Raw genomic sequence first — 27,429 nt, 5'->3', positions numbered from 1 at the left:
TTCATTCTTCTGCTTCAGTTATTCTGCTGTTGATTCCTTCTAGTGTATTTTTCATTCCAGTTATTGTATTCTTCATCTCTGCTTGTTCTTTAAATCTCTAGCTCTTTGTTAAACATCTTGTGTATCTTCACAATCTGTGCTTCTATTCTTTTTCCGAGATCTTGGATCATCTTTACTATCATTACTCTAAATTCTTCTTCAGGTAGGTTGCCTGTCTCCATTTCATTTAATTGTTCTTGTGGGTTTTTATCTTGTTCCTTCATCTGGAATGAGTTTATTTTTTATTTTTGAGCCTTAAGGGTTGAGGTTGAAGGCTCAGGGTTGCCTGGTTCATACTTGCCCTCCTCTTGGGGGCTTTCCCAAGGTCCTCACAAGCTGCCCCTTGGGACTGGGCAGAAGGGAACAGCCTCTGGGTAGTCATCTGTAGTGAGCATTCCCTCGAGCTGCCTTTTGCGTGGGCCACAGTGAGGACAGCCTCTCTTGAGTTCTAGGCAAACCCTATTAGTCTGCAGTTCTGGGAGGAAAGTCTGCAGCATAGCTCCAAAGCCAAATAAGAGCAACACTTGGTTGTCTGTGTGTATTTTTATATTCTTAACCCTTAGCATATCAAATGTAGTTGTAGTGATATACACAAGACAGGGTTAAACATCTTGTACATATACAAAGAGCATCTACAAGTCAATAAGTAAAAGACAAATGACCCAGTAGAAAAATAGGAATAGGATCACAGCAGGCAAGTCAGAGCTAGAAGAAACCATTAGAATCATTGCCTCTGAACTGCATATTGCATAGACAGGCCCCAAGGGCCAGAGATGGGGAGTACTTAGCCAAAGTCACCCACTGAGTCAAGGCCATACTCAAATCCAGGGCCCTGGACTGGGGCTCTATCTGCCCCACACTGTAGCTCACAGAACCGCTCTAAGCAGCTCTCAGGTGGGCTGTGGCCGTGCACACCCATCACCGGGCCTCATGGCAGGTGGGCCGGGCTGAGCTGCCTGTGCTCGGGCTGTAGGTACTGATGCTGAGGACGCGGGGGACGACCTGCTGCTGTCATACGTGAAGGAGTTTTGGTGGTTCCCCCACATGTGGAGCCACATGCAGCCCCACCTTTTCCACAACCAGTCCGTACTGGCTGAGCAGATGGCCCTGAACAAGAAGTTCGCTGTCGTGAGTAAGATTCCCTACAGGGCAGAGCCGGGAGGGCTCGGGGCGGGGCTGGGGGTCAGAACTACTGGCCTTGTGCTGCTTCTGCAGTTCGTCTGACAGCTGTTTATTAACATCTTTATAGCTGCTGTCTCGTTGAAGCCTCACAGGGATCCCAAGAGGCTGGTATCTCAATAGCCTCATTTTAAACAAGAAACTGGAGCTCTGGGAGGCCATACCAGCTAATAAGAGGTCCGCGCAGGACTTAAACCCAGGCCTGTTTGCTTCCTGAGCCCAAGCTCTCATCTTCAGGCTAGAGTGGGTACCCCAGAAGGCTGGAGGAGATGCCCAGCAAGGAGGGGATGAAGCCTGCTTGCTGGCTCAGCCTGAGCCACCAGCCAGTCAGAGGCCAAGAGAGGCAGGAACAGCACCCGTCCTTGTTCCTCACTCCTGGTGCTGGAGGAAGTGAATGCTGGGCCGAACTGGAGTCCCGGCTCGGCTGGTGCCTCTTTCCGAGACTCTGGGCCCTGAGCCTCAGCTTCCCCATCTGCACCTCAAGGGCTCAGACCCGCTGCTCTGCCGTTCTAGCCTCTGATTTTTCTCTGCAAAGGGGAGATAAAGCCCAGAGGGGAAGAAATCCTCTGCTCACCCTGCCCTGGCCCTCCTCTCCCCAGGAGCACGGCATTCCCACAGACATGGGGTACGCAGTGGCGCCCCACCACTCGGGCGTGTACCCTGTGCACGTGCAGCTGTACGAGGCCTGGAAGCAGGTGTGGAACATCCACGTGACCAGCACGGAGGAGTACCCCCACCTGAAGCCAGCCCGCTACCGCCGCGGCTTCATCCACAACGGCATCATGGTGAGTGTGGCCCAGAGCCTGGGAGGCGGGTATGCACATGCTATCCTGGGAAGCATGAGTCTGGGGAGCTGGTTAGGGGTTTCAGGCCACTTTGTACTGTCCCCTCTGTCACCTGAGGCTCTCTATCCCAGGGAAGGAGGACTACCAGTCTGCCTCTTTCGTGAGCTACTCCTATGCTTTTGTGACAGGGGATCAGGAGATGAGCATTCTTTAATGGGCCTCTAGTGAGGCTCTGGAAAGGCCTCTGTCTCATCCGTTTGTTGGCTTATGTAAAATGTGTGTTTGTCGCTTTTCCACACACTGGGAATACTGAAGTGCACAAAATCAAAAGTCCTCACCTTTGTAGACCTGACATTCTAGTGGCAGGAGACAGTGCATTCATAACTGTGTAAAGTATGCAATGGTCAGATGGCATAAATGCTGTGGAGAAAAATCAAACAGGGAATGGAGACAGGGAGTACTGAGGAGAGGAGAAGCTTAAACAGGATGGTTAGGGAGAGCCTTCCTGGGAATGAGCCATGCTGCTACATGAGGAAGAGCATGCGTGCAGAGAAAACAAGTGCAAAGGCCCTGAGGCAGGCTTGTGCTGCGTGGTTTTGAGGACCAACTAAGAGACAAGTATGGCTGGAAGGGAGCAAATTGGGAGGAGGTGGTAGGAGATGAGGTCAGAGGGGTGATTGATGGACCAGATCATGCAGGGCAACATAAGGCCACTGGATGGACTTTAGCTTTTAGTCTGTGATGGGAGGGTTTTGAATGGAGTGCTCTTATGATCTAACTCATATTTTAAGAGGATTTCCATCATTCTGGCTGCTATGAGTTGCCAAGCCTGTAGGGGGCCAAGTGGGGAGCAGGGAGACCAGTTAGGAGGCCGCTGCAGTCTTCCCATTGAGGCATAGTGGCTTGGACCAGGGTGCAATGCTGGGTCGTGATCACATTCTGGACATACTTAGAAGTTACAGCCAACAGGAATTGCTGATGACTTGGATATAGAGTATGGGAGAGAGAGGTAAGGCAAGGATGACTCCAGGTTTTTAGCCTCAGCCACTGGAGTGGCTAGACGGTTCTCATCAGTCCAGATGGGCAGTCATGGGAAGGCCAGATTCATGCCTGCATCCATCTATCCTCTGACCTCCCAGGCGTTCCTACTGACTCTGGGGATGAGGCGGTGACGAGACGGGTGAATTCTCTGCCCTCCTGGATTGCATACTAAACAGCTAAACTAATGTACAACCAAGAGTGCTACGAGGCAGGTTGTAAAGCCAGGAGAGAAGTCACCGAGTGTGCCTGGGAGAGCTGCTCTAGAGAGGGGCAGGGACCCTCGCTGGGCGCACAGTCCAAGTTTCCAGAAACATTCTCACTTGCCTGTCCCTGTTACTTTGGAGTCTGCTCATTTTGTACAGAGAAATATGAAAAGTGTTTACATGTGTAAAATGGCAAGGGCCCCTGGGCTTACGTGGGGGAGTGTCACAGGCTGCAGGTCTTTGGTGGAGAAGACCCCCAAGGGTTGGGGTGTGTGTGGTCACACAAGAGGCTGCCTTTCTGAGGTCCCCTTTCTGGTGACCCTGCTCGTCACTATCCGTGCCTGGAGAAGCCATAGCTCCTCTCTCCCGCCCCATCCTCAGGTCCTCCCGCGGCAGACCTGCGGCCTCTTCACACACACGATCTTCTACAACGAGTACCCAGGCGGCTCCAGCGAGCTGGACAAGATCATCAACGGGGGCGAGCTCTTCCTCACAGTGCTCCTCAACCCTGTGAGTGCTCCACAGCCCTTGGCTGGCGGTGAGGAGGGGCTGCCAGACAGTCGGACAGTCGGCTGCAGCCGAGGCAGGCCTTCCCTGGCCTGGGGGGAGGGGCAGGAGCAAGTGTGCAGCCAGGAGTTGGGAAACCTGCACTCTAGCCCTGGCTGTGTCCCCGCTCCTCTGCATGACCTTGGTGGAGAATCTGAGCAGTCTTTTTGTCCCTTTTATAATCTTGCACTTCCATACAATAGTGTTGGCACTTTTTAAAAAATACATTTATTTATTTGTTTATTTATTTTTGGCTGCGTTGGGTCTTCGTTGTTGCACACAGGTTTTCTCTGATTGCAGTGAGCGGGGGCTACTCTTCGTTGCGGAGCACGGGCTCTAGGCACACGGGCTTCAGTAGTTGCAGCATGCAGGCTCAGTAGTTGTGGCTCACGGGCTCTAGAGCGCAGGCTCGGTAGTTGTGGCGCACGGGCTTAGTTGCTCCGCGGCATGTGGGATCTTCCCGGACCAGGGATCGAACCCGTGTCCCCTGCATCGGCAGGCGGACTCTCAACCACTGCGCCACCAGGGAAGCCCCCCTTTTTTTTTTAACTTGTTATTATTTTTTTTTAATTTTTGAATTTAATTAATTGATTTTTTTTTATACAGCAGGTTCTTATTAGTCTGCACCACCAGGGAAGTCCATTAGTGTTGGCATTTTTGTCTGTTCTTTTTCCAATCTCTGTGTTTGTGTATAAATATATAAATATTGTATAAATATACATAGTAAACTGAATCTGTTAAGCTATATATCAAACTACATATCTACATAGATAGATAGTTTAAAATGCACTATATATATAGCTCAGCTGAAAGTTCAGCTGAACTTTCTGGGTCTCTCTTTCCTTATCTGTAAAATGGAAATAATCATCCATGCTTTAATAATATTAGATAGATATCAAGTGGTGATGTTATCAGCTTTATGGGGTAACCGTGTACCCCTTATCTTCCGTGCACCCCCTCACCCTCCTGCCAAAAAAGTAGAAAAGAGCACCCATATGACTGCACAGGAGGTCAGCTTCCCCTTTCAGGTGTCAGACCAGGTTCACCTGGCTGTACCTAGCCCAAGCTCACACGGTGAGTTTATTGACGGCCCCGGTGAACCTTGGACTGGTCATTGAGCGCGGCCCTACAAGCTCAAGCAAGACCAGAGGGTCAGAAGTGGGGGTGAAGGTAGTGAAAGGGGCTCAGAGGCTGACTGGCCCCGCCTCGCATCTTCCCTCCCTGGAGCAGATTAGCATCTTCATGACGCACCTGTCCAACTACGGGAATGACCGCCTGGGCCTATACACCTTCAAGCACCTGGTGCGTTTCCTGCACTCTTGGACCAACCTCCGGCTGCAGACACTGCCCCCGGTGCAGCTGGCCCAGAAGTACTTCCAGATCTTCTCTGAGGAGAAGGACCCGCTCTGGCAGGTGGGTGGGATGGGTGGCCTGGGTGCCTCATTGCAGGGATGGAAAGCCTACCACCCACGGGCATGCACCCCAGGTATGGTCTCAGGGACTCAGTCCTCAGGCCCTCATGCTCTCTCAAGTGTAAACTCAGGGGCACACTTGCTCACCAGCGTGGGCATGCTTGCTTGTTCTTGTGCACACTAGACCTTCCATGCAGACCTGTGTGCATGCATACTCACCTCTGAAAAACAGCACCACAGAACTGTAGGTGAACACAGTGTACACAAGTGTGGAAAGCAGCTGCCCTGCCTGGCATGTACCTTCTCACTCCAGCAGGCTCTGAGCATGGGAAAGGGGACTGATCAGAGGGCTTGGGGGACAGTTCTTGGGGAAGTTGCCCCAGGGCGCTGTAAAAAACTGGAAGCAGAAGCTGGAATTGATGGTCTCAGGGGTCCACAAACCATGGCTTGTGAGCCAGTCTGGCCTGCAGTCTGTTTTTGTAAATAAAGTTTTATTGGAACATGGCCACACTCATTCTTGTACGTACCATCTGTGGCTGCTTTCAAGCTACAACAGCAGAGCTGAGTAGTTGCAACAGACCGGATAGTACCCAAGCCTAAAATACAATATTTACTAAACATTTCAAAAGATTTACTAAACTTTATAGAGAAAGTTTGCTGACCCCTTGCTGAACTTTTAAATTCAACAATAGGAGCTCGTGAGCCAAGTGTTGTGCTGAGCATTTTACTAGGCTATGTCTGGGAGCGTGAGACTGACTAGAAATGGTCGCTGCCTGCCAGCCGTTCAGTGTCCTGAGATGGGGATGTGACAAGGGCACATGCAGTTACACTTGTCATTCAGGGCTGTAAGAGCCACATATCCATGTGCAGTGGGAGTCCAGTGTCCATTCTTGGGCACCCCTGACATCTCTTCCCCTGTTGTTTTAGGATCCCTGTGAAGACAAACGCCATAAAGACATCTGGTCCAAGGAGAAGACGTGTGACCGCTTCCCAAAGCTCCTCATCATTGGCCCCCAGAAAACAGGCAGGTCTCTCCATTCTTGACCAGCCTCCCCCAGTGCCTGCTCTCTCAGCCACAGGATTCTGGGGGCCACCATGCCCTAGTCCCACTCCCCAGTAATCTGCCCCCTCTTTCCCAGGAAGTGAGAGTGAAGCTGGGGTGAACATGAATTGCCCATCAGTGTGGAGGTGGGAAGAGGATAGAGGATGGGCATTGGATTCTCCTATCTGTCCTGAACCACAGACTCAGGGAGCTCTCCCTGTGTCCTGCTGGGAGTCTCAGAGTAAAATCAGAGAAGCCCAGATCGGCTACTCTGCATGTTGGAGCAGTGCCAGGCAAAACTGGTTCAGAGCAAAGAAGACTGTGATCAATTAGTCACGTCTGCCAGAGGTACAGGAGGGAGCAGAGAAGAGATGGTTGCTAAGTATTTACCATGTGCACTATATGGCATGGACGGGTACTCCCATGTTACAGACAAAACACTCAAGGCTCAGAGAAGTTAAGTGATTTCCCTAACACATTTAGTTAGGAAATGGCAGATCCAGGTCTGGAACCCTGGTCTCTGTGACCCCAAAACTTATACTCTTGATCACCAAACTCTGTAGTCTCCATCTCTTCTGGAACCTCTCATTATAGCATATTAACTGTAGACTCACATGTAGGAAAGGAATGAACTCTCTAAAGGAGGGGGTCGGTCCTGTACTGTCAATTAGGGGAGGGAGTATGAGTGAAGGAAGGGTACCCAAAGAGGAGGCATCTGAGCCAGATTTCTTAGCCCTTCAAGAATTTCATATCAGCACACTGGAGAGTCTGGAACTCCCTTGTCCTTGAGTTCCTCCCAAGTGCCAGAGAGCACAGAGGCCCAGAGCCAGAGGGACCAGCAGAAACCGTCTAATTCCTGGATTATGAGGAGACAGTAATCCAGTGGACATGACTGCTGGAGTATAGTGGTGAGAGGATTCTGAGGCCAAGTCTTTGTTTAGTGATGAAGAATGCTGTGATGGTTTAGTGATGTCTGCAGTGGATGCAGGCGTTGGCGCGCCCACGTTCAAGCCATGTATTTGTCCATCCTGAGTTTAGTATGATTCCTTCATGGTAGAGATGAGGAAACTAAACCCAGAGAAGGGAAGGGACTTTTCCAGTATCTCCCAGTGAGTAATGGAGAGCCAGGACCAGAACCCAGAATTTCAGACTCCATCTTTGTGTTGGCGTGCTGGGCCCAGGTCTCACCTACCTTCCCTCCCCGCAGGCACCACGGCCCTCTACCTGTTCCTGGGCATGCACCCCGACCTCAGCAGCAACTACCCCAGCTCTGAGACCTTTGAGGAGATCCAGTTTTTTAATGGCCACAACTATCACAAAGGCATCGACTGGTGAGTGGGCCTTTCTGTCAACAGTGGGATGGGATGGTCACCATGGAGTTTGCCCAGGAGGAGGTCTGCTGTGGCCACAGCAGGAAGCAGCTGGCGCTCGCTTACACACAGCTAGTTCCTGTAAACAGGGACAAAACACGGTGACCCTTGAGTCATGATGCTGGAGCCTGGTCACAGATGGGATAGTTGATGAGGAAGCCCTTTGCCCCTTTACATTATTGCCTGGGCTCTGAGAATACTAGAAATCAAAGTCCAGCCCCTCCCTCGCCTGCACAGAAACACCCTGAGTCCCAGAGGAGAAGAGGAACATGCCCGAGGTCCCGAGAGCTGGGGCTGAAATCCAAGGGTTCTGACCCGAAGGCTGGCCCTTCCCACTGTGGATGGCTGACTGTGGAGCAGGAGGTGTTCTTGTGAGCCCTTCCGAGGTGGCTTTCTAGCCTTCAGGGAGTCTCCTGGGGAGGTGGTTGAAATTGCAGATTCTCACCAGAACCTGTCACCAGCGGTTGTAACACATGTATTACTCTTGTTTATTATTTTTATGTCAGTGGTTTACCTGAGTAGAGAGATCATGGGCATTCTTCTGTTTGTGTTGTGGTATTTTTCTGTGTGTATTTCCATCCGTCTCTTTTCTAGCTGTCTTTCAATTAACCAATCATCTGTCTGTCAATCTACCTGTCTATTTCTCGCTCCAATATTGCCACAATCTCTTATCTAAAACCCACTGTAGCCAGATGCATTATTGAAAGTCATCTCTTTCCGGATTTAGAGAGACACAGTATATTTAACAGCACCTTCACCAAGGTCTGGGGCTGTGCCCATTAGCAAATACATTAATATATCTGTAGCAAAGTATGTCAATATTTATGCCAAGTAAGATTCATAAGTCCGGTTTTGCTGCCAAATGTCTTTGCTACAAACTTAGGAAAAAAGCTTCTTTCTCAGAGCTTTCTCCATTTAGATATAACAAACGATGGATCGTGGACGTAAAAATGCTATTTTGTAGAGAAAATTCAGAAATGTGAGAGAGCTAGCAGTTTCTCGGCTCCATTCTCAAGATTTTGTTTGTAGGGGTGCAGAAATCTCACAAGCCCCCAGGTGATTCTGATTTCTGATAAAGGGGTCCCTGGGACCACCTAAGAGAAACCCTATCTCACAGGATAGAGTAGGGATCCTACGTCCTTAACTGGGGTAGGCTTTGTGGGGTTTGGTTCCCTCAAACCCCTGAAGTTGTACCTCTATTTTGCCTCAGTAGGTGCTCCTGGGAGGGTCTGGAGTGTTCACTTAGTTTTCTGAGGGCCCCTCAACCTACAGGTGATCTCAAAGGACTGGTGTGGACAGTCACTCTGGGTGTAATGTGGGAGGTTCATCTGGGAAGCTATCAGGTTCACCCGTATGAGGCCGGTGAGGGGGTATGGGTGGCAGGAGGTGAACCCCGTCCCCGCCTTGTCTCCTGGTCCACAGTAGCAGCTTAGAAAGCACCATCAGAGGTCAGTCTGGAGGCAGCAGAGGGCGTCCCTCCCCTCAGTGCTGGCGTCCCCAGCTCAGAGGCATCCCCGCTTGCCCCCTAGCGGCAGTGAGAGTTAGGGCCCTGCCAGTTTCACTCTGGGACCATCCCATTTAGGATGGAAAGATGCAGCCCTCTTCCCATACCCTGCCACCCATACCACACCCACAAGTCTTCACATCCTCCTGACCCCAGAGTCTCCCCGAAAAAGGAATGAATTCATAAAAGGGAGACTGCCAAGTGACCACTCCGTCTAGGACCCCTGCCAGAAGTGAGTCCTTGTTTGACTGAGAGCCATGTGCCTGCTTGCTTTCTCAAGTTCCACCCCCAGCCACCGCGGCCCTCCCAGCTGCATCCCTCAGGCCCCTTCATCCTGGGTCTTGCCTGCGAGCCCTGCTCTCTGGGCTTCCTCTAGGTACATGGAGTTCTTCCCTATCCCCTCCAACACCACCTCTGACTTCTACTTTGAGAAAAGCGCCAACTACTTTGATTCGGAAGTGGCTCCCCGGCGGGCGACTGCCCTGTTACCCAAGGCCAAGGTCTTGACCATCCTCATCAACCCAGCAGACCGAGCCTATTCCTGGTACCAGGTGAGCCGGGGTGGGGCCCTGGGTGGGGGTACGGGCTCTGTCTACCGCTCAGCCACCAATAAATACCAGCAAATATTTATTTAAAATTTATTTATTTATTTAAATTTTATTTATTTAAATTTTATTTATTTATTTTTGGCTGTGTTGGGTCTTCATTGTGGTGCATGGGCTTCTCATTGCAGTGGCTTCTCTCGTTGCGGAGCACGGGCTCTAGGCGCTTGGGCTTCAGTAGTTGTGGCTCACGGGCTCTAGAGCACAGGCTCAGTAGTTGTGTCGCACGGGCTTAGTTGCTCCGCGGCATGTGGGATCTTCCTGGACCAGGGCTCGAACCCGTGTCCCCTGCATTGGCAGGCGGATTCTTAACCCCTGGGCCACCAGGGAAGTCCCTCAGCAAATATTTATTTTGCGCCTCCTTTGTGCCAGCCCTCAGTAGGCTCCTGGAATGCCGTGGTGGGTAAGAATGGTCCCGCCTCCACTGCACTTCTAGCCCGGAGGAGAAGCCAGGCAGAAATCCATGTTGAATACCAGCCGAGTTACCTGCTCACCCTCCCAGCTTCGTCTGGGGACCTGCCTCTGACTCTGACACCAACAAGAGGTGGAGGCTGATTCCATCTTGATGAAGCCTAGATTCGGTGAACAGTGATCTGGGCTCATACTAACTGTGGCCTCCTTGCTGGGCACGGGGTGGAAGGGGGGTGGGACATCAGAGAAGGACAAGACACAGGACCTGCCATTCTTAGTGGAGAATGCAAATGCTCGATCAGGTAAGGAAGTTACGTGGAATGCGGTTTGTGCTAGAGAGTGTGACTCCTAGTTCCTACTTGACTATGTAAGAACTAGAATTTTCTTTAATTTCAATGACCTGACTTAATTTTTTCTGAACAGCATTCCACTGGGCTTACAGGAAAGCTTAGGCTCTGGCCGTTTGGGGGTTTTCCTCCCCTGCCTGCCAGTCTTCCTAGGATTATGCCACAGTGCCAGGGTGTGGGGCTTCCTCGTCTAGAGCCGATCAAGGAAGGCCCCTCTAGGTCTGGCCACCCTCTGAGCCTCCTCTCTGGGGCCTCATTGTGGCCACAGGCTGGTAGGAGGCAGGTGCAGACCCTCTTTGCTCCCTGTTCCCACAGACCTCTCTCTCTCTTCTCACTCCCCAAGCCTGGGGACCCTCCTCGTCTGGTGGGCAATCTCTCTCCTCCACTTGCTTCTCTAGGACTTTCTGTCTATACCTCGGTATTCTCCTTCCCTCTGGGCTTTGTCTTTGGGGGAATAAAGGCCACTTCTCTTTTCTGCTCTGCCGAGTGTTCCCCACCTCCTGGCAATGAGCAGAGATTGGCTGTCTGCTCTTATCGGGGGAAGGAAAGAGGAAGGAGAAGGCTGTAGAGGGAAAGTGGCCCTGGCTGAAGTCCGTCCCCATTCTGTTCTAATGCTCCTGCTCTACCTCTTCACCTCATTGGAACGTCACGGCAGTTTTCTAGAGGGCAGAGGGCTTTGTGCATGTCCCCTCGCATAGATGAGAAGACCAAGGTTCAGCAAGCCAGGTGACTAGCTCAAGTTCATGTGCTGCCATTTTGAACCCAGCTCCTCGAGGTCTAAGACCCTGTTCTTTCTTCTATCCATGGTCGAGGTGGGATAAGGAGAAGGGGGACTAATTCCTACCAGGAGGATCCAGGAAGGTGCTGGAGGGAGAGGTAGGACAGTGGCCTGCCTCAGAGGGGAGGTCAGGAGGGGGAGCTGTTATGCACCATTATTGCACCTCCCCCACCCGAGCTCTGTGATCCTCAGTGGAGGTGGAGGGGCTCTTGAGGGTTACCCCTGGTGGACAGGTTCCTGATCTCTGGACTTGGGAATTATGCAGATGCCGACTGCCCGTGGCATTATTTTAGGTGGTTCAAACCTGGTGTTTTCCCCTTTCCAATTCTTTCCCAATCCTTCTGTCTTAGACTGCTTGGGTTGCCATAGCAAAATATTATAGGTTGGGTGGATTAAACAACAGAATTTTTTTCTCACGGTCCTGGAGCCTAGAAGTCTAAATCCAAGATCAAGGTGACAGTCGATTTGGTTCCTGGTGAGAGCTCTCTTTCTGGCTTTTAGACAGCCACCTTCTGTGTCCTCACATGGCAGAGCAAGCAAGCAAACTTTGGTGCCTCTTCTTACAAGGGCACCAATCCCATCACAGGGGCCCCACCCTCATGACTGTATCAGGACCTGTAGCAGACATTTGTTATCTGCCTGGTGTTTGAGAACATTGCTTTATTTTTATTGTATTTATGAATGATTACCTTTATATATGACAACTGATTCTAATTTTCTATTTATGGAGACAGTATTGAGTTTTATTTTGAAATACATTTACGTGAATAAGAAAGATGATTCAATGCAAAGAAACTTACGTTGACTTGTCACGTACAGGTGGTTTATGGATATGGCAGAAATCACAGAGGTGGTGTGAAGCAACCAGCATTTGGAAGCTCTGATCTAGTCCAACTCCCATCTCTCAGAGATGGGGAAACTAGGGCTCCCAGGGGCTATGACTTCCCTGAAGTCACAGGGTAATGACAGGTAGAACCAGAACTTGAACCCAGGGCTCCTGGTTCCAGCTCAGGGTCTTCTGGCTGCCTCCTGGTTTCTGTCCCTCTGCCCTTGGTCCCTCCACGTGACATGCTGACCCTCTCTCTCCCCTCGTCTGCAGCACCAGCGAGCCCATGATGACCCAGTAGCCCTGAAGTACACCTTCCACGAGGTGATCACAGCTGCGCCCGATGCATCCTTGAAACTGCGCGCCCTCCAGAACCGCTGCCTGGTCCCCGGCTGGTATGCCACCCACATTGAGCGCTGGCTCAGCGCCTTTCACGCCAACCAGGTAGCTGCCTGTCCCTGACCCTCGGGAGGGCAATCACGGCCCTGGCTCTGGGCGGTTAGCAGAGCGCCTCAAAATCTCTTTTACCAGTTACAGGGCCAGACATGGTGTCATTGGAGAGTTAGATCTTTGGGGCCTTCAAAGGTTTCAGTCTTGTTTATCCCAAGCCCTTGTCCCATCACAACAGGCTCTTTATCCCTAAGGGGACCCAAAAAGCTCTGGGATAGGCCCCTGGGAGTGAGGGAGACAGGCGTGTGTGACGGGGGGAGAGCCTGGTTGCAGAGGTAGATGGGGCCAGACTGCTGAGGCATTTTAGGGAAACCCTTGGAGGATTTAGGCAGGAGAGTGACATGTGGTCCAAAAACTTGGAGAGAGGCAGAGAGGGGGTGTCATAGGGATATGAGGGGCAGGCAGGGTTTTGCCGATAGCCTAAACCCTAGGAGAGGATGGCATTGGTCAGAGGAAGCTGGCAGAAAGCAGGGAGTTAGTTAGACTGCCCAGGACTGAGGCATGGGGGCACCTCCCATCCACAGGTGGAGGAAGAAGCAGTCTACAGAGTGTGGGGTCCCCAATTTATAACCATGGCTGCTGACCCAGAAGACTGGGGGCCTGTTTGCCACTGGAGTGAAAACAGGTTCAGATCACACTCTCCTTTTGCTTTTTTTCCAGATTCTGGTCTTGGATGGCAAACTGCTGCGAACGGAACCTGCCAAAGTGATGGACACAGTGCAAAAGTTCCTTGGGGTGACGAACACCATTGACTACCACAAAACCTTGGCGTGAGTGTTACCCTGGCCTTTCAACGGGGGGATGTCCTGAGCAGGCACCTGGGCCCAAAAGCCAAAGGCTTGAATGATTAGGAGAAAAACACAGATTAGTCAGCAAATGTGAGGAAGTACGCATGTCCCTGATGGCAGTCTAGCAGGAAAGTTAACGTGACTTGAGTCATATTAATAAAGATATTGACTCAGGAAAAAGGGAGGTGATGACTCTGTTCTACTCTGGTCAGTCCTACACCTGGAGTGTTCTTTTCACTCTGGGCTGAACATTTTCAGTGTTTTACCTAAGTAAGTTAGACCAGCAATGAGCAATTCCAGTTCCCACAAGGGTTTCTTATCATTAGATTATGACTTCAATATAATTTAAGGAAAAAGATACTATAAATATTGTCATTGACTAATCATTCCCATCACTCAAAACCCAGTGCAAGTGCATTGAGAACGCTGTCCCAAGATGGATAAGTGCCAGCCTGTGTTGAGGGGGCTCAGGGCTGGGGAGAGGCTGTCTCCTAGGGTATATCACAGACAGGTGACACACTCATCTGAATGAGGGAGTCTCAAGAGAAGGAGAAACAGTCACCTTCCCCAGCTACCTTCTTAGGAAAGCCCTTCAGCAAGAATATTCCCTTCTCCTTACTTTGGAAGTTGAAAACGGAAGGTGGAAAACGGTAGTCAAGTCCTTCCCTTTGAGGGTAGAAAGGAGCAGCAGCTGCGGGTATGGCTGTGGCAGTAGAGATGCCTGGGTTAGGATCCCAGACCTCTTCTTTAACTGTGGGCCTCGGACATGTGTCGTAGTTCCTTCAAGCCTCACTTTCCTTCTCCGTAAGTTGGGGATAAAGGTAATAATTCCCACCTCCGGAGGGTCACTGTCTTGAATGAAAGCATGTGGGTGGGGCTCTTGGCTCAGTGCCCGGGATGTACTAATCTCAGTAAATGATAGCTACTCTCATCATCATCACCACCACCATTACCATCACATGTGCCTACCCTGGGACCCATTCAAAAATCCCTATCTCCCTCTCCTGCCAAATGTGAACTGTGTTTTCCTTCTGTCCTCATGCCCAAGAACCTCCTAATGGTTCCTGATCTGGGACTGAATTCTGATGCCATTATGCCTCTCCTCCCCATGACAGCATCAGATCTCCTCTCCCCAAAATACCTTTGAAGGTCCAGCATGACTTCAATTCTGAAGGCAGTCTTGCTCTATCATTTCTGAAATTCACTAGAAAAAAACCACAACTTTCCAGTGATGCACATGCTTAAAGGCAACTGTAGATACAGCATTTCTTGATAAAGATTGAATTTATTAAAAAGCAAAAGAACCTCCACTAAACTTTTTTCCCCCTACTGGGTTCTCACCCCTGAGCTGGAGAGTGCTAAGAGGACCTCCAGAATAAGGAAGGATGGGAAGTGTTCATGTTAGGGACTTGCTGCAGCAACTGAGCCTGCCCAGTCAGGAGAAGAGAGATCTCAGAGCGTGCGGCCCGCCTTCTGCTGGGAAGAGGGGGCAGGTGTGTTTAGTGGAGCCCAGAGCCAGAGCTTGGGCAAACAGATGCAAGTATCAGTCCCACAGACCAGAGTTTGCCTATGGGAGTGGATCCTGTGATTTTCTAGGAGGCTCTGCCATTCCTGAGGTCTGTGAACATTGCCTGAAGTGGGAAGGGGCTGGGCTCGGCCGGGCCAGCTCCCACCCACAGGCTTTCCCCACCTTCACAGGTTTGATCCAAAGAAAGGATTTTGGTGCCAGCTGCTCGAAGGAGGAAAAACCAAGTGTCTAGGCAAAAGCAAGGGCCGGAAATACCCAGAGATGGACTTGGATGTAAGTAGCAGACCTGCTGCCTGCGGCAGGGGAATAAATGTTGGGGGTCCCTGTACTGGAGGGAGTCTTCTCTTTACCTGACACCCAGCACTCAATGGTCTTGGCATTTCTTGGGTGGTGTTCTTAACAGGAGGAAATGTGGGCTAGGGGATATAGTGGATCAGAATTGATTTAGTCAAATGAGTATTTCTTCTACAAGGGCTGAATGCAATGGGGCTTTGAGAATGAATCAGACCTGCTCTTTGCCTTCAAGGAGCTCCTAGTCTAGGAGGGAAATGAGTCACATGTGCCAATAAGTAGAATACAAGGGAGGAAGTGTTTTGTGTAGTTAGGTATGAACAAGTGCTGTGAGACTTCAGAACAAGGACATGCCACTTGAAGTTGGATGGGTAAGAAGGCTTCTCAGATGAGGTGGGGGGGTGGGCGGGTGTCTCTCGAGTTGGGTCTGGAAGGATGGGGTGGTATTTGGACCTATGGCATGGAAGGATAAGGCATTCTTGTAGGAGGGGATGGCATGTATAAGGATATAGGGGAAAGGGCACACACTGTGACTCTGGTTACATTTCCCTTTTTTTTCCATTACCCCTTGATAATTTTTTAAAAACTGAAGTATAGTTGATTTATAATATTGTGGTAGTTTCTTGTTCCCTGTGGTATACAGTAAATTCTTGTTGCTTATCTGTTTTATATATAGCAGTATACCTGTTAATCCCATACTCCTAATTTGTCCCTCCCCCTTCCCTTTCCCCTTTGGTAACCATAAGTTTGTTTTCTGAGTCTGTTTTGTAAATAGATTTATTCTTTAGATTCCACATATAAGTGATATCATACGGTATTTGTCTTTCTGTCTGACTTACTTCACTTAGTATGATATTCTCTAGGTCCATCCACATTGCTGCAAATGGCAATACTTCATTCTTTTTAATGGCTGAGTATTTTATAGTGTGTGTGTGTGTATATATATATATATATATACACCACATCTTCTTTATCCGTTCATCTGTTGATGGACACTTAGGTTGCTTCCACATCTTGACTATTGTAAATAGTGCTGCTATTAAATTGGGGTGCATGTATCTTTTCAAATTAGAGTTTTTGTCTTTTCTGGATATATGCCCAGGAGGGGATTGTTGGATCATATTGTATAGATCTAGTTTTAGTTTTTTAAGGAACTTCCATACTGTTCTCCGTAGTGGCTGCACCAATTTATATTCCCACCAACAGTGTAGGAAGGTTCCCTTTTCTCCACACCCTCTCCAGCATTTGTCATTTGTAGATATTTTAATGATGGCCATTTTGACTGGTGTGAGGGGCTGTCTCATTGTAGTTTTGATTTGCATTTCTCTAATAATTAGCAATGTTGAGCATCTTTTCATGTGCCTCTGGCCATCTGTATGTCTTCTTTGGAGAAACGTCTATTTATGGCTTCTGCCCAGCTTTTGATTGGGTTGTTTTGATATTGAGCCGCATGGGCTGTTTATATATTTTGGAGATTAATCCTTTGTTGGTTGCTTCATTTGCAAATATTTTCTCCCATTCTGAGGGTTGTCTTTTTGTTTTGTTCATGGTTTCATTTGCTGTGCAAAAGCTTTTAATTAGTTCCCATTTGTTTATTTTTGGTTTTATTTTCATTACTCTAGGAGGTGGGTCAAAAAAGATCTTGCCGCGATTTATGTCAGAGAGTGTTCTGCCTATGTTTTCCTCTAAGAGTTTTATAGTATCCGGCCTTACATCTAGGTATTTCATTCTTTTTGATGCGATGGTAAATGGGATTGTTTCCTTAATTTCTCTTTCTGATCTTTCATTGTTTGTTAGTGTATAGGAATGCAAGAGATTTCTGTGTATTAATTTTGTATCCTGCAACTTTATCGAATTCATTGATGAGGTCTAGTAGTTTTCTGGTAGCATCTTTAGCATTTTCTGTGTATAGTATCATGTCATCTGCAAACAGTGACAGTTTTACTTCTTCTTTTCCAATTTGGATTCCTTTTATTTCTTCTTTTTCTCTAATTGCCGTGGCTAGGACTTCTAAAAACTATGTTGAATAAAAATGGTGAGAGTGGACATCACTGTCTTGTTCCTGATCTTAGAGGAAATGCTTTCAGCTTTTCACCATTGAGAATGATGTTAGCTGTAGGTTTTTCATATATGGACTTTATTATGTTAAGGTAGGTTCCTTCTATGCCTACTTTCTGGAGAGTTTTTAATCATAAATGGGTGTTGCATTTTGTCAAAAGGTTTTTCTGCATCTATTGAGATGATCATATGGTTTTTCTTCTTCAAGTTGTTAATATGGTGTATCACATTGATTGATTTGCAGATATTGAAAAATCCTTGCATCCCTGGGATAAATCCCACTTGATCATGCTCCTTTAAATGTATTGTTGGATTCAGTTTGCTAGTATTTTGTTGAGGATAAAGATCAGAGCAGAAATAGAGATGAAAACAATAGCAAAGATCAATAAAGCTAAAAGCTGGTTCTTTGAGAAGATACACAAAATTGATAAACCTTTAGCTAGACTCACCAAGAAAAAAAGGAGGGCTTCCCTGGTGGCGCAGTGGTTAAGAATCCACCTGCCAATGCAGGGGACATGGGTTCAAGCCCTGGTCCGGGAAGATCCCACATGCTGCGGACCAACGAAGCCTGTGCTCTGCAACTACTGAAGCCCAGGCACCTAGAGCTAGTGCTCCGCAGCAAGAGAAGCCACCGCAGTGAGAAGCCTGCGCAACACCATGAAGAGTAGCCCCGGCTCGCTGCAACTAGAGACAGCCCCACGCACAGCAACGAAGACCCAACACAGCCAAAAATAAAAAATAAAAGTTTTTTTAAAAAAGAGAGGACTCAAATCAATGAAATTAGAAATGAAAAAGGAGACGTAACAACTGACACCACAGAAATACAAAGGATCCTAAGAGACTATGACAAGCACCTATATGCCAATAAAATGGACAACCTAGAAAAAATGGACAAATTCTTAGCAAGGTACAATCTTCCAAGACTGAACCAGAAAGGAATAGAAAATATGAACATACCAATCACAAGTACTGAAATTGAAACAGTGATTAAAAAACTCCCAACCAAAGTCCATGACCAGATGTCTTCACAGGTGAATTCTATCAAACATTTAGAGAAGAGTTAACACCTATCCTTCTGAAACTCTTCCCAAAAATTACACAGGAAGGAACACTCCCAAACTCATTCTACGAGGCCACCATCACTCTGATACCAAAACCAGACAAAGATACCACAAAAAAAGGAAATTACAGGCCAGTATCACTAGTGAACATAGATGCAAAAATCCTCAACAAAATACTATGTTTCCCTTTTCTTGTTTGCCCCTGGTTTTAATTCTCTCTCTTCTCCCTGTCAATCACAAGAATTTTGACCTTGTGTGCTGTATTTTGGTGCTCCTACTATATGAGTTTTCTTTTGAAGGTTGTGATTTTGAAGAAGATTGTGAATAAATAATGGGAGTGTGGGATGATGCCAACAGAATGGTGGTTTTTAAAGAAGGGGGGGGTCACTCTTGAGTCAGCACATGACCAAGATCTGAGCTTTCCTTCCTGTTACAGTCCCGCGCCTTCCTGAAGGACTATTACCGGGACCACAACATCGAGCTTTCCAAGCTGCTGTACAAGATGGGCCAGACACTGCCCACCTGGCTACGGGAGGAGCTCCAGAACACCAGGTAGCCACGGCCACCACAGCCAGACTGAATGTGACGGCAGGGACGTCCCGCCACACGCTGAGCCAGACTGACCTGCAGAGTGGGGAGCTGGGCCCGGGCTGGCCAAGTACTTACAAGCAATACTCTGCTGCAGCCCAGGTAGGGCCAGGAGAAGAGCCCAGGCAGGTCCACACGCACCTCAGAGCGTCCAGTGCTGGGTTGGTGGCCTCTAGGACCTCCTTCGCCAACCAGGGTCCATTCTGCTCATAGTTTTTCACGGGGAGGCCACTTCCTGTTGGTGGAAGACCACAAGCTGGTAGGAAGCAGTCCACAGGACTCTGTTTTCCGTCCCTGTGTTCCACCCACCCTACCCTCTCCATCCCATCACTCCCTGCTCCAGTAGGGTGTCCACTCAGTAGTATTTTCCCTGTCCTCCAGACAACGAGGAGAAGAGCCCAGCTGGGGCTTTTGCCAAACCAGGGAGAGAGATTGGACGTTTCCGTGATGGTTCAAGCCAGGCTCTTCAGAGGGGTCAGCTGGGAACCCAGAGGTGGTCCCTAGGCTGGGTGTGAGCGTGTCCAGCTCGAGAGAACGCTGGACCTCCACACCCATTCTGCTTCATACCTTCCCATCTCACCTTCCCTCTTTAGAGAAAGAATCGCTGGTTCCTACAGTACCCACCCAGTCCTAAAGGCCTCCTTCAGGGCCCTGGGGCACTGCCACGCATTTGGACCCAGAGACCCAGGCCTCAACCCTACCCCGTTCTTCCCCCTGGGATATGACATGTGTGGTGTTTCCTGTGGTAAAGGACTGAGGCGGTCGTGGAGTCGGCCGTATACGTGTCCCAGTGTACATATGTTGTCCCTAAGTCCCCCTGGCCTTGGCCCCTGGCAGATGCTGGGCAGACTTGATGAGACTGCCATCCCTGCTCTGCGCCAGCTGCCTGTGGCCAAGGGTTTCTAGAGAGCCCCTTAACCTCCCAAATACTAAGAAGCTAAAGTATTTTAATATTTTTTTTTCTTGGTGCCAGAGTTTATACCCTGGGTGCTGGGGTCGCACTGTGTTACATATATATATATAACATGTATATATATATATATATATATATTATATTTTTTTTGGTTGGGTTTGTTTTTAATTCAGTCGTACAAAATGGTGGCAGGCCCCAGTCCCAAAGGGCGTCGTATCTCAGTGCTAGAGAATGGGATGGAAGGGGGGGGGGGCCGTGTTCATGTGCGGAGGCCTCAAGGACACAGCATGGAAGTGCCCTGGGAGAGGGCAAGTGCCATGGCCGCCCCGGGGCTGCCCCAGGTGAACAGGTGGCGGGATGCATAAGGAAGACCTACTCTTTCCAGGAGATCTGGCTTCATGAAGCGCGGTGACCCTGGGGCACTTTTGGCCAAAGGAAACAGCCAGGCTGGGGTAGGAGACCCCGGGGCTTAAAGGCTGGCCTGTTCCCCTTCCCCTCACATGGTGCTAGGTTGGGAGCTGCCCTGGGAGCCACAGAACTGTCTCCAGGCCCCCTGCCGACAAGGGGGGGGGGTGTCTCTGGGCTATTTTCTGGTTGGGGCCTGCTCCTACCCACCCCTCCCGCCCCCATCTTTTAACAATGTGAAGTGACTAAGGCTGGGGTGCCTTTCCCCAGCCCCTCCCACTGCCAGTTCAGCTTTGAACTGACGCCTGGGAAATCCTTTCTGGAGAGCCTTGTCTTGTTCAGAAGACTCTACCATGTTGGGGCTGAAGGGTCCTTCAATGGGTGTGGACACAGGTCCAGAAATGGGAGGTGGCCTCCGGGGCTGATGTCACAGAACCGATTGGGAGCAGGGCCAAGAATTGAACTCGAGGCTCCCAATGCCGCGCCCAGTGCTCTTCTTCCAGTGCCACACTGCCTCTGAGCCCGTCCTTGGGACCCTACTCTGTGCCAGGTTGCTGTCCCTCCTTTAGTCACGCCCTTGGTCATTCCAGGATATGGGGACAAACCACTCCTTCCCAGCCAGGGTGCCTTTGAGCCTTCTCAGTTCCAGATCTGCATTTGCATCCCTGTCGTGCTCTCCCCACCTCAAAAGGTTCTTTCCCAGCCTGGGAGCCTGGATCTTAGTTCCCAGGGTCTCCACTGGGATGGAGAAGTGGAATGTCCTACAGGGCCAGCTGCATCTGGCTCTACTGCCTCCCGAGTGAAGCGTTTCCATCATGCTTCTCATTGGGGCCTTAGAACCCGGGAACCCTGGTTGCTGCTAACCCTGCAGGGGATGAGAAGCAGAGTGTCTGAGGACAGGGTGGCATGTCTGCGTGTACGCTTGTGAAGACTTACCTGCACCAGGAACCAGACTCCCAGAGCGGGCAGCAGCTTCCATAGTGCAAAACCTGGGCCTCACTTCCCGTCTGTCAGCGCGGGGCTCTGCTGCATGACCCGTGAGGATGTCACAGCTCCCACCATCTGAGATCTTCCCTCTGGGCCTGGACACCTGGGCAGGCTGCCCAGAGCCTGTCCTCGTGGGGCGGGCAGGTCCGCTCCCCTCGTCCTCTGGCCTGAGGAAGAAACAGGCAGGTTTGAGGCCCTGTGGTAGCAGAGGAAATGCTGGAGACTTTTGTCCAGGCCCTTCTGGGAGGCTGGGGACTTGACCTGTCACATGTTCTCAGTCTGTCTTGTCACTGCTACTTTTTCCCTTCCCACTAACGAATCTCTCTCGAGAACCCACTTCCAGGACCGGTAGGTACTGGGGAGAGGAGAGAAGTCCCTCTAGGTTCTCTCAGCTGCTGAGCACACAGATTCCCCACCACCACCACCACCACCACCACCACCACCACCACGAGAGGAGAAAACCAGAGGTCAGTGGGTGCAGTATCCTCAGCATCTTCCACGTTTACTAAGTCACTGGCCAAAAACAAGAAAAAAACCTCTACCATCCCTTCTGCCATCTCCTCCACACACCTGTGCCTCAAGCTCGGTGCAGGTGGGATGTGCAGCTGCCTCCGTCACTCGGGGCTCTAGAGCTGCCCACAGTGCGGGCATCTTGCACCTGGAGAAGGAGTCTGAGGTTTAAAGACTGGTCTCTTTCGAGCCCCTACGTAGGAGCAGCCGGTGCCTCTGGGGCCCAGCTGAGGGAGCAGTGGTCTGTTCCCAGTAGAAGAATACCACTAGGTTGACTCGCAGAGATTGCTGGTCCCAACATCGAGCCGTCCCCACAGGTTTGTTAGGAGAAAGAGCAAGTAAATAAGTAAGTGTTGTACCAAATATTTTATCATGAGCTCCCACTGCCCACCATTCAGACTTAAAATTAGTGTTTTGCCACATTTTAATCTTTCCTTCCGTACAAGCATATTTTCTCTGAACTAGTTTAAAAGTTGCAAACAGAAGGAGACTCCACCCCAAATGCTTCAGCCTGCATCTCCTAAGAGCTAGGACATTCTCCTACAATTGGCCCAGTATCACACCCAGTATCACAACAGTAATTTCCCAGCAACATCTGCTAATCAACCCATATTCACAGTTCTCCCAAATAACTTACACCTGGTTTTGGAATCGGGAACTAGTTAAGGTACACATGTTGCATCGAACTGTGTTTCCTAAAATCTCTTTCAAGTCAGTAAACTTTCCCTTCTGCTCACTCTGGTTGTTTGAGTGACATTATTTCGGAGGCTAGCAGGCTGCTGTCCTATAGAAGTCCCACATGCTGGATTTGTCTGTTTCTTCACGGTGTCACAGAACAAGTTCCTCTAACCCCTGTATTGGCAAGGGTGATTTAGGCTATGGGGATTGGTACCTTTTGTGCTGACTTGAAAACTTCAGTCCATCCTAAGATGCCCCTCTGCTGTCACCTGTACCAAGTGCCAAGTCAGCAGAGGGGCCTGCCAGAGCTGGAGAGGGCGAGGGAGGAGGCATCACAGCCGCGCCTGGGAGGGTGTAGAAAGAAGAGGCTGGACCACGCAGTGTGGGCCTGTCGGGAATGAGACATCCCAGACTCAGAAGATCCTGTGCTGCCCCCTTTGCTCCTGGTGATGGAGCACAGGGCACCAAAGAGCATCTCTCTTTCTCTCTGTTTTGTGGTCTCTGGGTTTTCATTTCCTGGAGGCCCATGGTCTGTGTGCACTGGAGCAGAGCCAGCCCCTGGGATGCACCAACGAAGGGCTCCGCGGGGGGGCGCTGCCCCACCCAAACTGCGGTTGCAGAGAAGAGCACTGGGCTGGAGGCAGGAGATGTGAAATTTTGTCCCAGTTGAGTACACTGAGTAGCTGAGTGACAGTTTTCCTCCCAGGGACTCAATTTCCCCATCTAGAATGAGCAGATGGGCCTACAGCATGGATTTTCAGACATCAAAGAAGGAAGCAGGTCTGCTGTAGTTGAAGTGAGGATGGAGGTCCCAGGCCCCCCGCACCACTGCCCACGAGGCACTGCTGGGTCCCCAGGGCTGCCTGCCCCCAGACGCTTTCCCTCGCCAGCTCAGACAGCCAGAGACATTTTTTAGTTCCCACAAGGGAGAGGCATGGGCTTTGTGTGGGGTCAATGTCAAGGGCCTGTGGGGGGACTCTGGCTGTGTTTTATCCTAATAAGTTCACCCCTCCCTCTCTCCTTCCTCTCTGTGGCCCTTGAGGAGAATGAGGGCCGAGAGGGTTTTCTATGACTGTGCTAGCTTTTATTATCAGCAAGAGGGCTCCTTTTGTAATTTGTGCATGAAATTCATGTCATTTCCTGGGGAGAGGAGAGGGCTGACTGGAGAGGGTGCGGGGCACATTAGGGGAGCAGGCAGAGGTTTCCTTCCCTCGTGGGAGTGCGGAGAGGAGTAGAGAGGGGGGCGCTACCCCGCTCACCTGGTCAGGGCTCTCAAACCAGCCGTTTTGGGTTGTGTTAAAAGTGGGAACCTTCCCTCCATTAATGTACAATCTTGAACTAACTGCTAATAAAGTGGGGTTCTGTTTGTACACATTGGTCCTGTCTGTCCGTCTGTCTGACGTTTTTGCAAGGCCCGCAGGGGAGGGTGGAAAGAAGGATGTTCACATGCACGGCCAGTCTGGCCACCCCCGTACACACAAGGTGACTGTGAAAGATCAGTTCAATGGATTGTAAACTGAAGCTTTTCTAGATAGCAGAGGCCTGTCCCAGGACAGCCAGTGGGGTGTCTCAGGTGACAAAGAGCCCTCAGCCACGCTAGATGGTTGAGAAGTGCTGGGGCTGGAGCACTGCACTGAGAAGAGCCTCAGTCTAGAATTAGTTCTGCTATCAGTGTGTGAAGTGACCGGGCCAAGTCACTCTTATGCTTTGATCCTCGGTTTCCCTCATCTCTTAGGGGTGTGGAAGGAGTTGGACTCAGTGGCTACTCTGGCGAACTTGCTTAAAATGCAGATTCTCCGGCTGTGCCCCTAGAGATTCCTCTCTGGCAGATGTGGGGTGCGGCCCGAGCACCTGCATTTTAACAACCTCTTCAGCACTCTGGGAAACCCTGGCTCAGATAGAGGGCTTCTACGGGTTCTAATTAATTCAGAGTCCCACTGCCCGAGGAATGAAAACTTTGGGTAAAAACCAATGACTTCCTAGCCCTCCCAGCCTGGTTGAGTTTGAGATTTGCGGGGGAGGGGCAGAGGCAGGGAGCAGAGAGGCAGGAGCCTCTGTGGAACTTTACGAAATGCACATTCCCAGGCTCCCCCAGTCCCGTCCACTCAGTCAGAACCTCTGGCAGGGAGACCCAGAAATGTGGCTTTTAAACAAACTCCCTGCCGCACAGGAAAGTGTGGGAACACTGAATCAGGCCACAAAGGATGAGCCAGAGAAACTCCACGGAATTGTGGACGGCTGCCCTGGGGCATGCTGGGACACAACTGGGAGCACATCAAAACACCAACCCCAATGGTACAAGGGCAGCACTTGCAGACACCTGTTTGGGGTTTGTCAGCTGGGAGCTTGGTATGGGTCGTGGGGCAACAAGAACATGGGTGGAGGCTGCATTAATGGGAGCAGTGGATCTGCATGATACAGGTGCGCTTCGGTGCTGGGTAGGTGGTCAGGCTACATCAGAGATTTTTGAATTTTAAAACAGCCTTTTGTTTTTTAAAGAGAAACTTAATTAAAACCAGGTAGAGGCAGGAAGGGTGTTTCTGGTTGGATTTGGGGTGAGTATCTGGACTGTCATCAGTTCAACTGCTCTCTGTCACCATACTATCTTGGAACCCTAGAAATCCTTGAAACACACTATGAAAGCCCAGCCCAGGTGCTCTCAGAGGTCCCAAGAGTCCTGCAATTCTAATACGTTGAGTGAACAAAGACACATCGAACCCTCCTCACCCCCTAAGTGAGGAGACCACTCAGGGGACATGGTGCCCCAGGAGCAGTGCTGGATCCTGGAAGTGGGCATTTCCCTCAGAGAAGCCCTGGATCAGGTGCACAGGGCAGTGTGTTCCGTCATAGCAAAGCCCAAGAAACAACTTAGATGTCCATCTAGAGGGGATCAGCTAAGTAGCCACTCGTGTGGCCACATGCTGAAACATGACGATGGAGGAGAGAATAATCAGCTCAGTCTCCAGGTCCCACCAGGAAATGTCTTTGAGACTGACCTAAGTGTGACCATTTGTGGAAAGAGAATGCTCCCTAACTAAGTACACATACATACTCTGCTGGCTCGTACTGCTTATGCTATTCTGCATTTTTTTTCCTGGCAATGTAGCTATCTCTCTCTCTCTCACGCCAAACTGTTAACTGGTTAGTTCTGGAAGAGGGCGCAGGGAAAGGGGAGAAGATTTCAAAGGGGACTTTAGCTTTGGCTGAAATACTTTACTAAACACAATGAAAATGCATGTATCAGTTGTGGAATGAAAAAGTCTTAAAAGTAATTAGAAATGGGTGAAGCAGAAAGGGGGTCCAGGCAGCTGGACTGTTGTGGGATGCTACCGTGAAAGCAGCCCTGCTGTTCCCCCAGCCCACAGGCACCCAAAGTGTGGGGCCTGAGGAGGCCCTGGCTGTTGGGGGGAAGTTCTTGCCTTGCTGCAGGTACCCTGAGCACTTGTCAAGCCCCTGAGCTGAGGATTCCGACTCGCTGTGTGACTATAGGTGACTCAGCTCCCACATGCTCACAAATGGGGGAGTTAGAGTGAACACCAGTGTTGGGACAAACCGACATTGCTTGCCTGAGAAGGACACAGCCTAACGCCTGTGAAATTCCTGACAAACACATCAACATGAATCTACCCAAGGAGAAACACTGGCACATCCACGTTGAGGGACATTATGCAAAATAACTGGCCTGAATTCTAAAATTGTCAGGGTCATGGAGGATAAAGAAAGGCGGAGAAATGGTTCAAGATTAAAGGATACTGAAGAGACCTGGCAATCAAATGTCACTTATGATCCTGGAGGGGTCCTAGACCAGGAAAGAGTTACTATAAAGAGCACCATATTGACAACCGGCAAAATGTGAATATGGACTGTGTACACTGGGTAATAGTACTTTATCAATGTTAAGTTACGTGATTTTGATTACTGTTCTGTTAGAGTATGTCATTGCTCTTAAGTCGTACATGCTGAAATATTGATGGGTAAAAGGGAAAAATAAAGCTGAATTTTAACTGATGTTCTTTTTCCAATGGGTCAGACTTATCTGGTGCAGTTCACAACATGTCCACCAGGGGACACTGTCATCCCAGTCTCTGACGGGCTAGAGTCGGCCTGAGCCTCCCCGGGAAAGACTGGGCTGGTAGTTAATGGTGTTGAGGTGATGATATCATAAAGAATTCAATGACATGAATAATAAAAACTATTTCTCACTGTCGGGAAGGCCTTCTGCTTGTCAAGTGCTGTCTCTCTTCATCCTTGCCACAACTCTGAGGTAGGGATTGTCATCATTCCCATTATGTAGATGAGGAGTCTGAGATTCAGAGAGGTTAAGTGATTCTGCCAGGGTCACAGAGCTGCGAGTCCTTGGTCTGTGAGACTCCACCGCCTTAAGCCCCCTGGGTGGTCCTGCCTCCTGTCATGAGGCAAAGTGGGGAGAACTCACTGAGCCTGACCCTGTCCCTCTCCAGGCTGGACATTTAAAAGTATGTATGTATGTATGTGTGTGTGTGTATGTGTGTATATATATATCCACAAAGATAAAGCAAACACTGCCTACAGTGAGATCTAAGTCTCCCTCTAAACAGCTCACCCCACCCCCAACCCTCACCTCTAACCCACCCCCCTCTCACCTCTTCAGGGGAAACCACTACCACCAGTTTCTGTGGATCTTTCCAGAAGTTTTTTTTTTTACAAATATGAGTAGCTAAGTACACATACATCCTCTGCTGGCTCGTACTCCTCATGCTATTCTGCACTTCACTTCTTCACTGGTACTGGGGACTGGGTAGAGGGGTATTTGCTGCTTTGTGTAGTAACAGATGGAGGTTCTCCTCCGCTAGAGGTACCTGGGGAGGCTCCACTCTGTCAAACCTTTAGGGAGGGAGGGAGGGACAGGCTGGAGCTTAAATTCTCTAGCCTTTGCCCCATTCTAGGGTGTTGTCCCTCGGGAAGGGAGGAGGCTGCATAGCATAGTTGTCGAAATATGCACAGATAGGCAGACCTGATGTCAAACAGGTTCATATTGGTTATCTGATCTTGAGCAAGTACCTCATGTCTCTGAGGCTGTCTTCTCATTGGTGAAATGGGAATAGTAA

At 49.8% G+C, this 27,429-nt stretch overlaps 1 protein-coding gene across 9 annotated transcripts in view; it reads left to right on the top strand.

The window, feature by feature from the left end:
* Positions 1-26,350, top strand: part of NDST1 (N-deacetylase and N-sulfotransferase 1) — a 72,946-nt gene extending 46,596 nt beyond the window's left edge. For 6 of the 9 annotated variants that reach the window (XM_027081561.1, XM_027081560.1, XM_027081562.1 and 3 more), the window contains 11 exons: positions 1,013-1,167; positions 1,818-2,003; positions 3,629-3,757; positions 5,024-5,206; positions 6,133-6,229; positions 7,455-7,578; positions 9,498-9,672; positions 12,359-12,529; positions 13,196-13,305; positions 15,022-15,124; positions 18,698-19,913. In XM_027081561.1, coding sequence (XP_026937362.1) covers positions 1,013-1,167; positions 1,818-2,003; positions 3,629-3,757; positions 5,024-5,206; positions 6,133-6,229; positions 7,455-7,578; positions 9,498-9,672; positions 12,359-12,529; positions 13,196-13,305; positions 15,022-15,124; positions 18,698-18,817 — 1,553 coding nt within the window. In that variant the 3' untranslated portion in view covers positions 18,818-19,913. The other 3 variants (XM_027081568.1, XM_027081566.1, XM_027081567.1) reach the window with 2 other exon arrangements.
* The last annotated feature ends 1,079 nt before the right edge of the window (positions 26,351-27,429 follow it).

The sequence above is a fragment of the Aethalodelphis obliquidens genome, unplaced genomic scaffold (genome assembly GCF_003676395.1).
Source record: "Aethalodelphis obliquidens isolate GAN/ISIS:26980383/991018 unplaced genomic scaffold, ASM367639v1 scaffold45, whole genome shotgun sequence".
In the NCBI taxonomy this organism is placed as follows: Eukaryota; Metazoa; Chordata; class Mammalia; order Artiodactyla; family Delphinidae; genus Aethalodelphis; species Aethalodelphis obliquidens.
The sequence above is the reverse complement of the archived record's forward strand: the minus strand, read 5'-3'. Positions and strand labels throughout refer to the sequence as shown.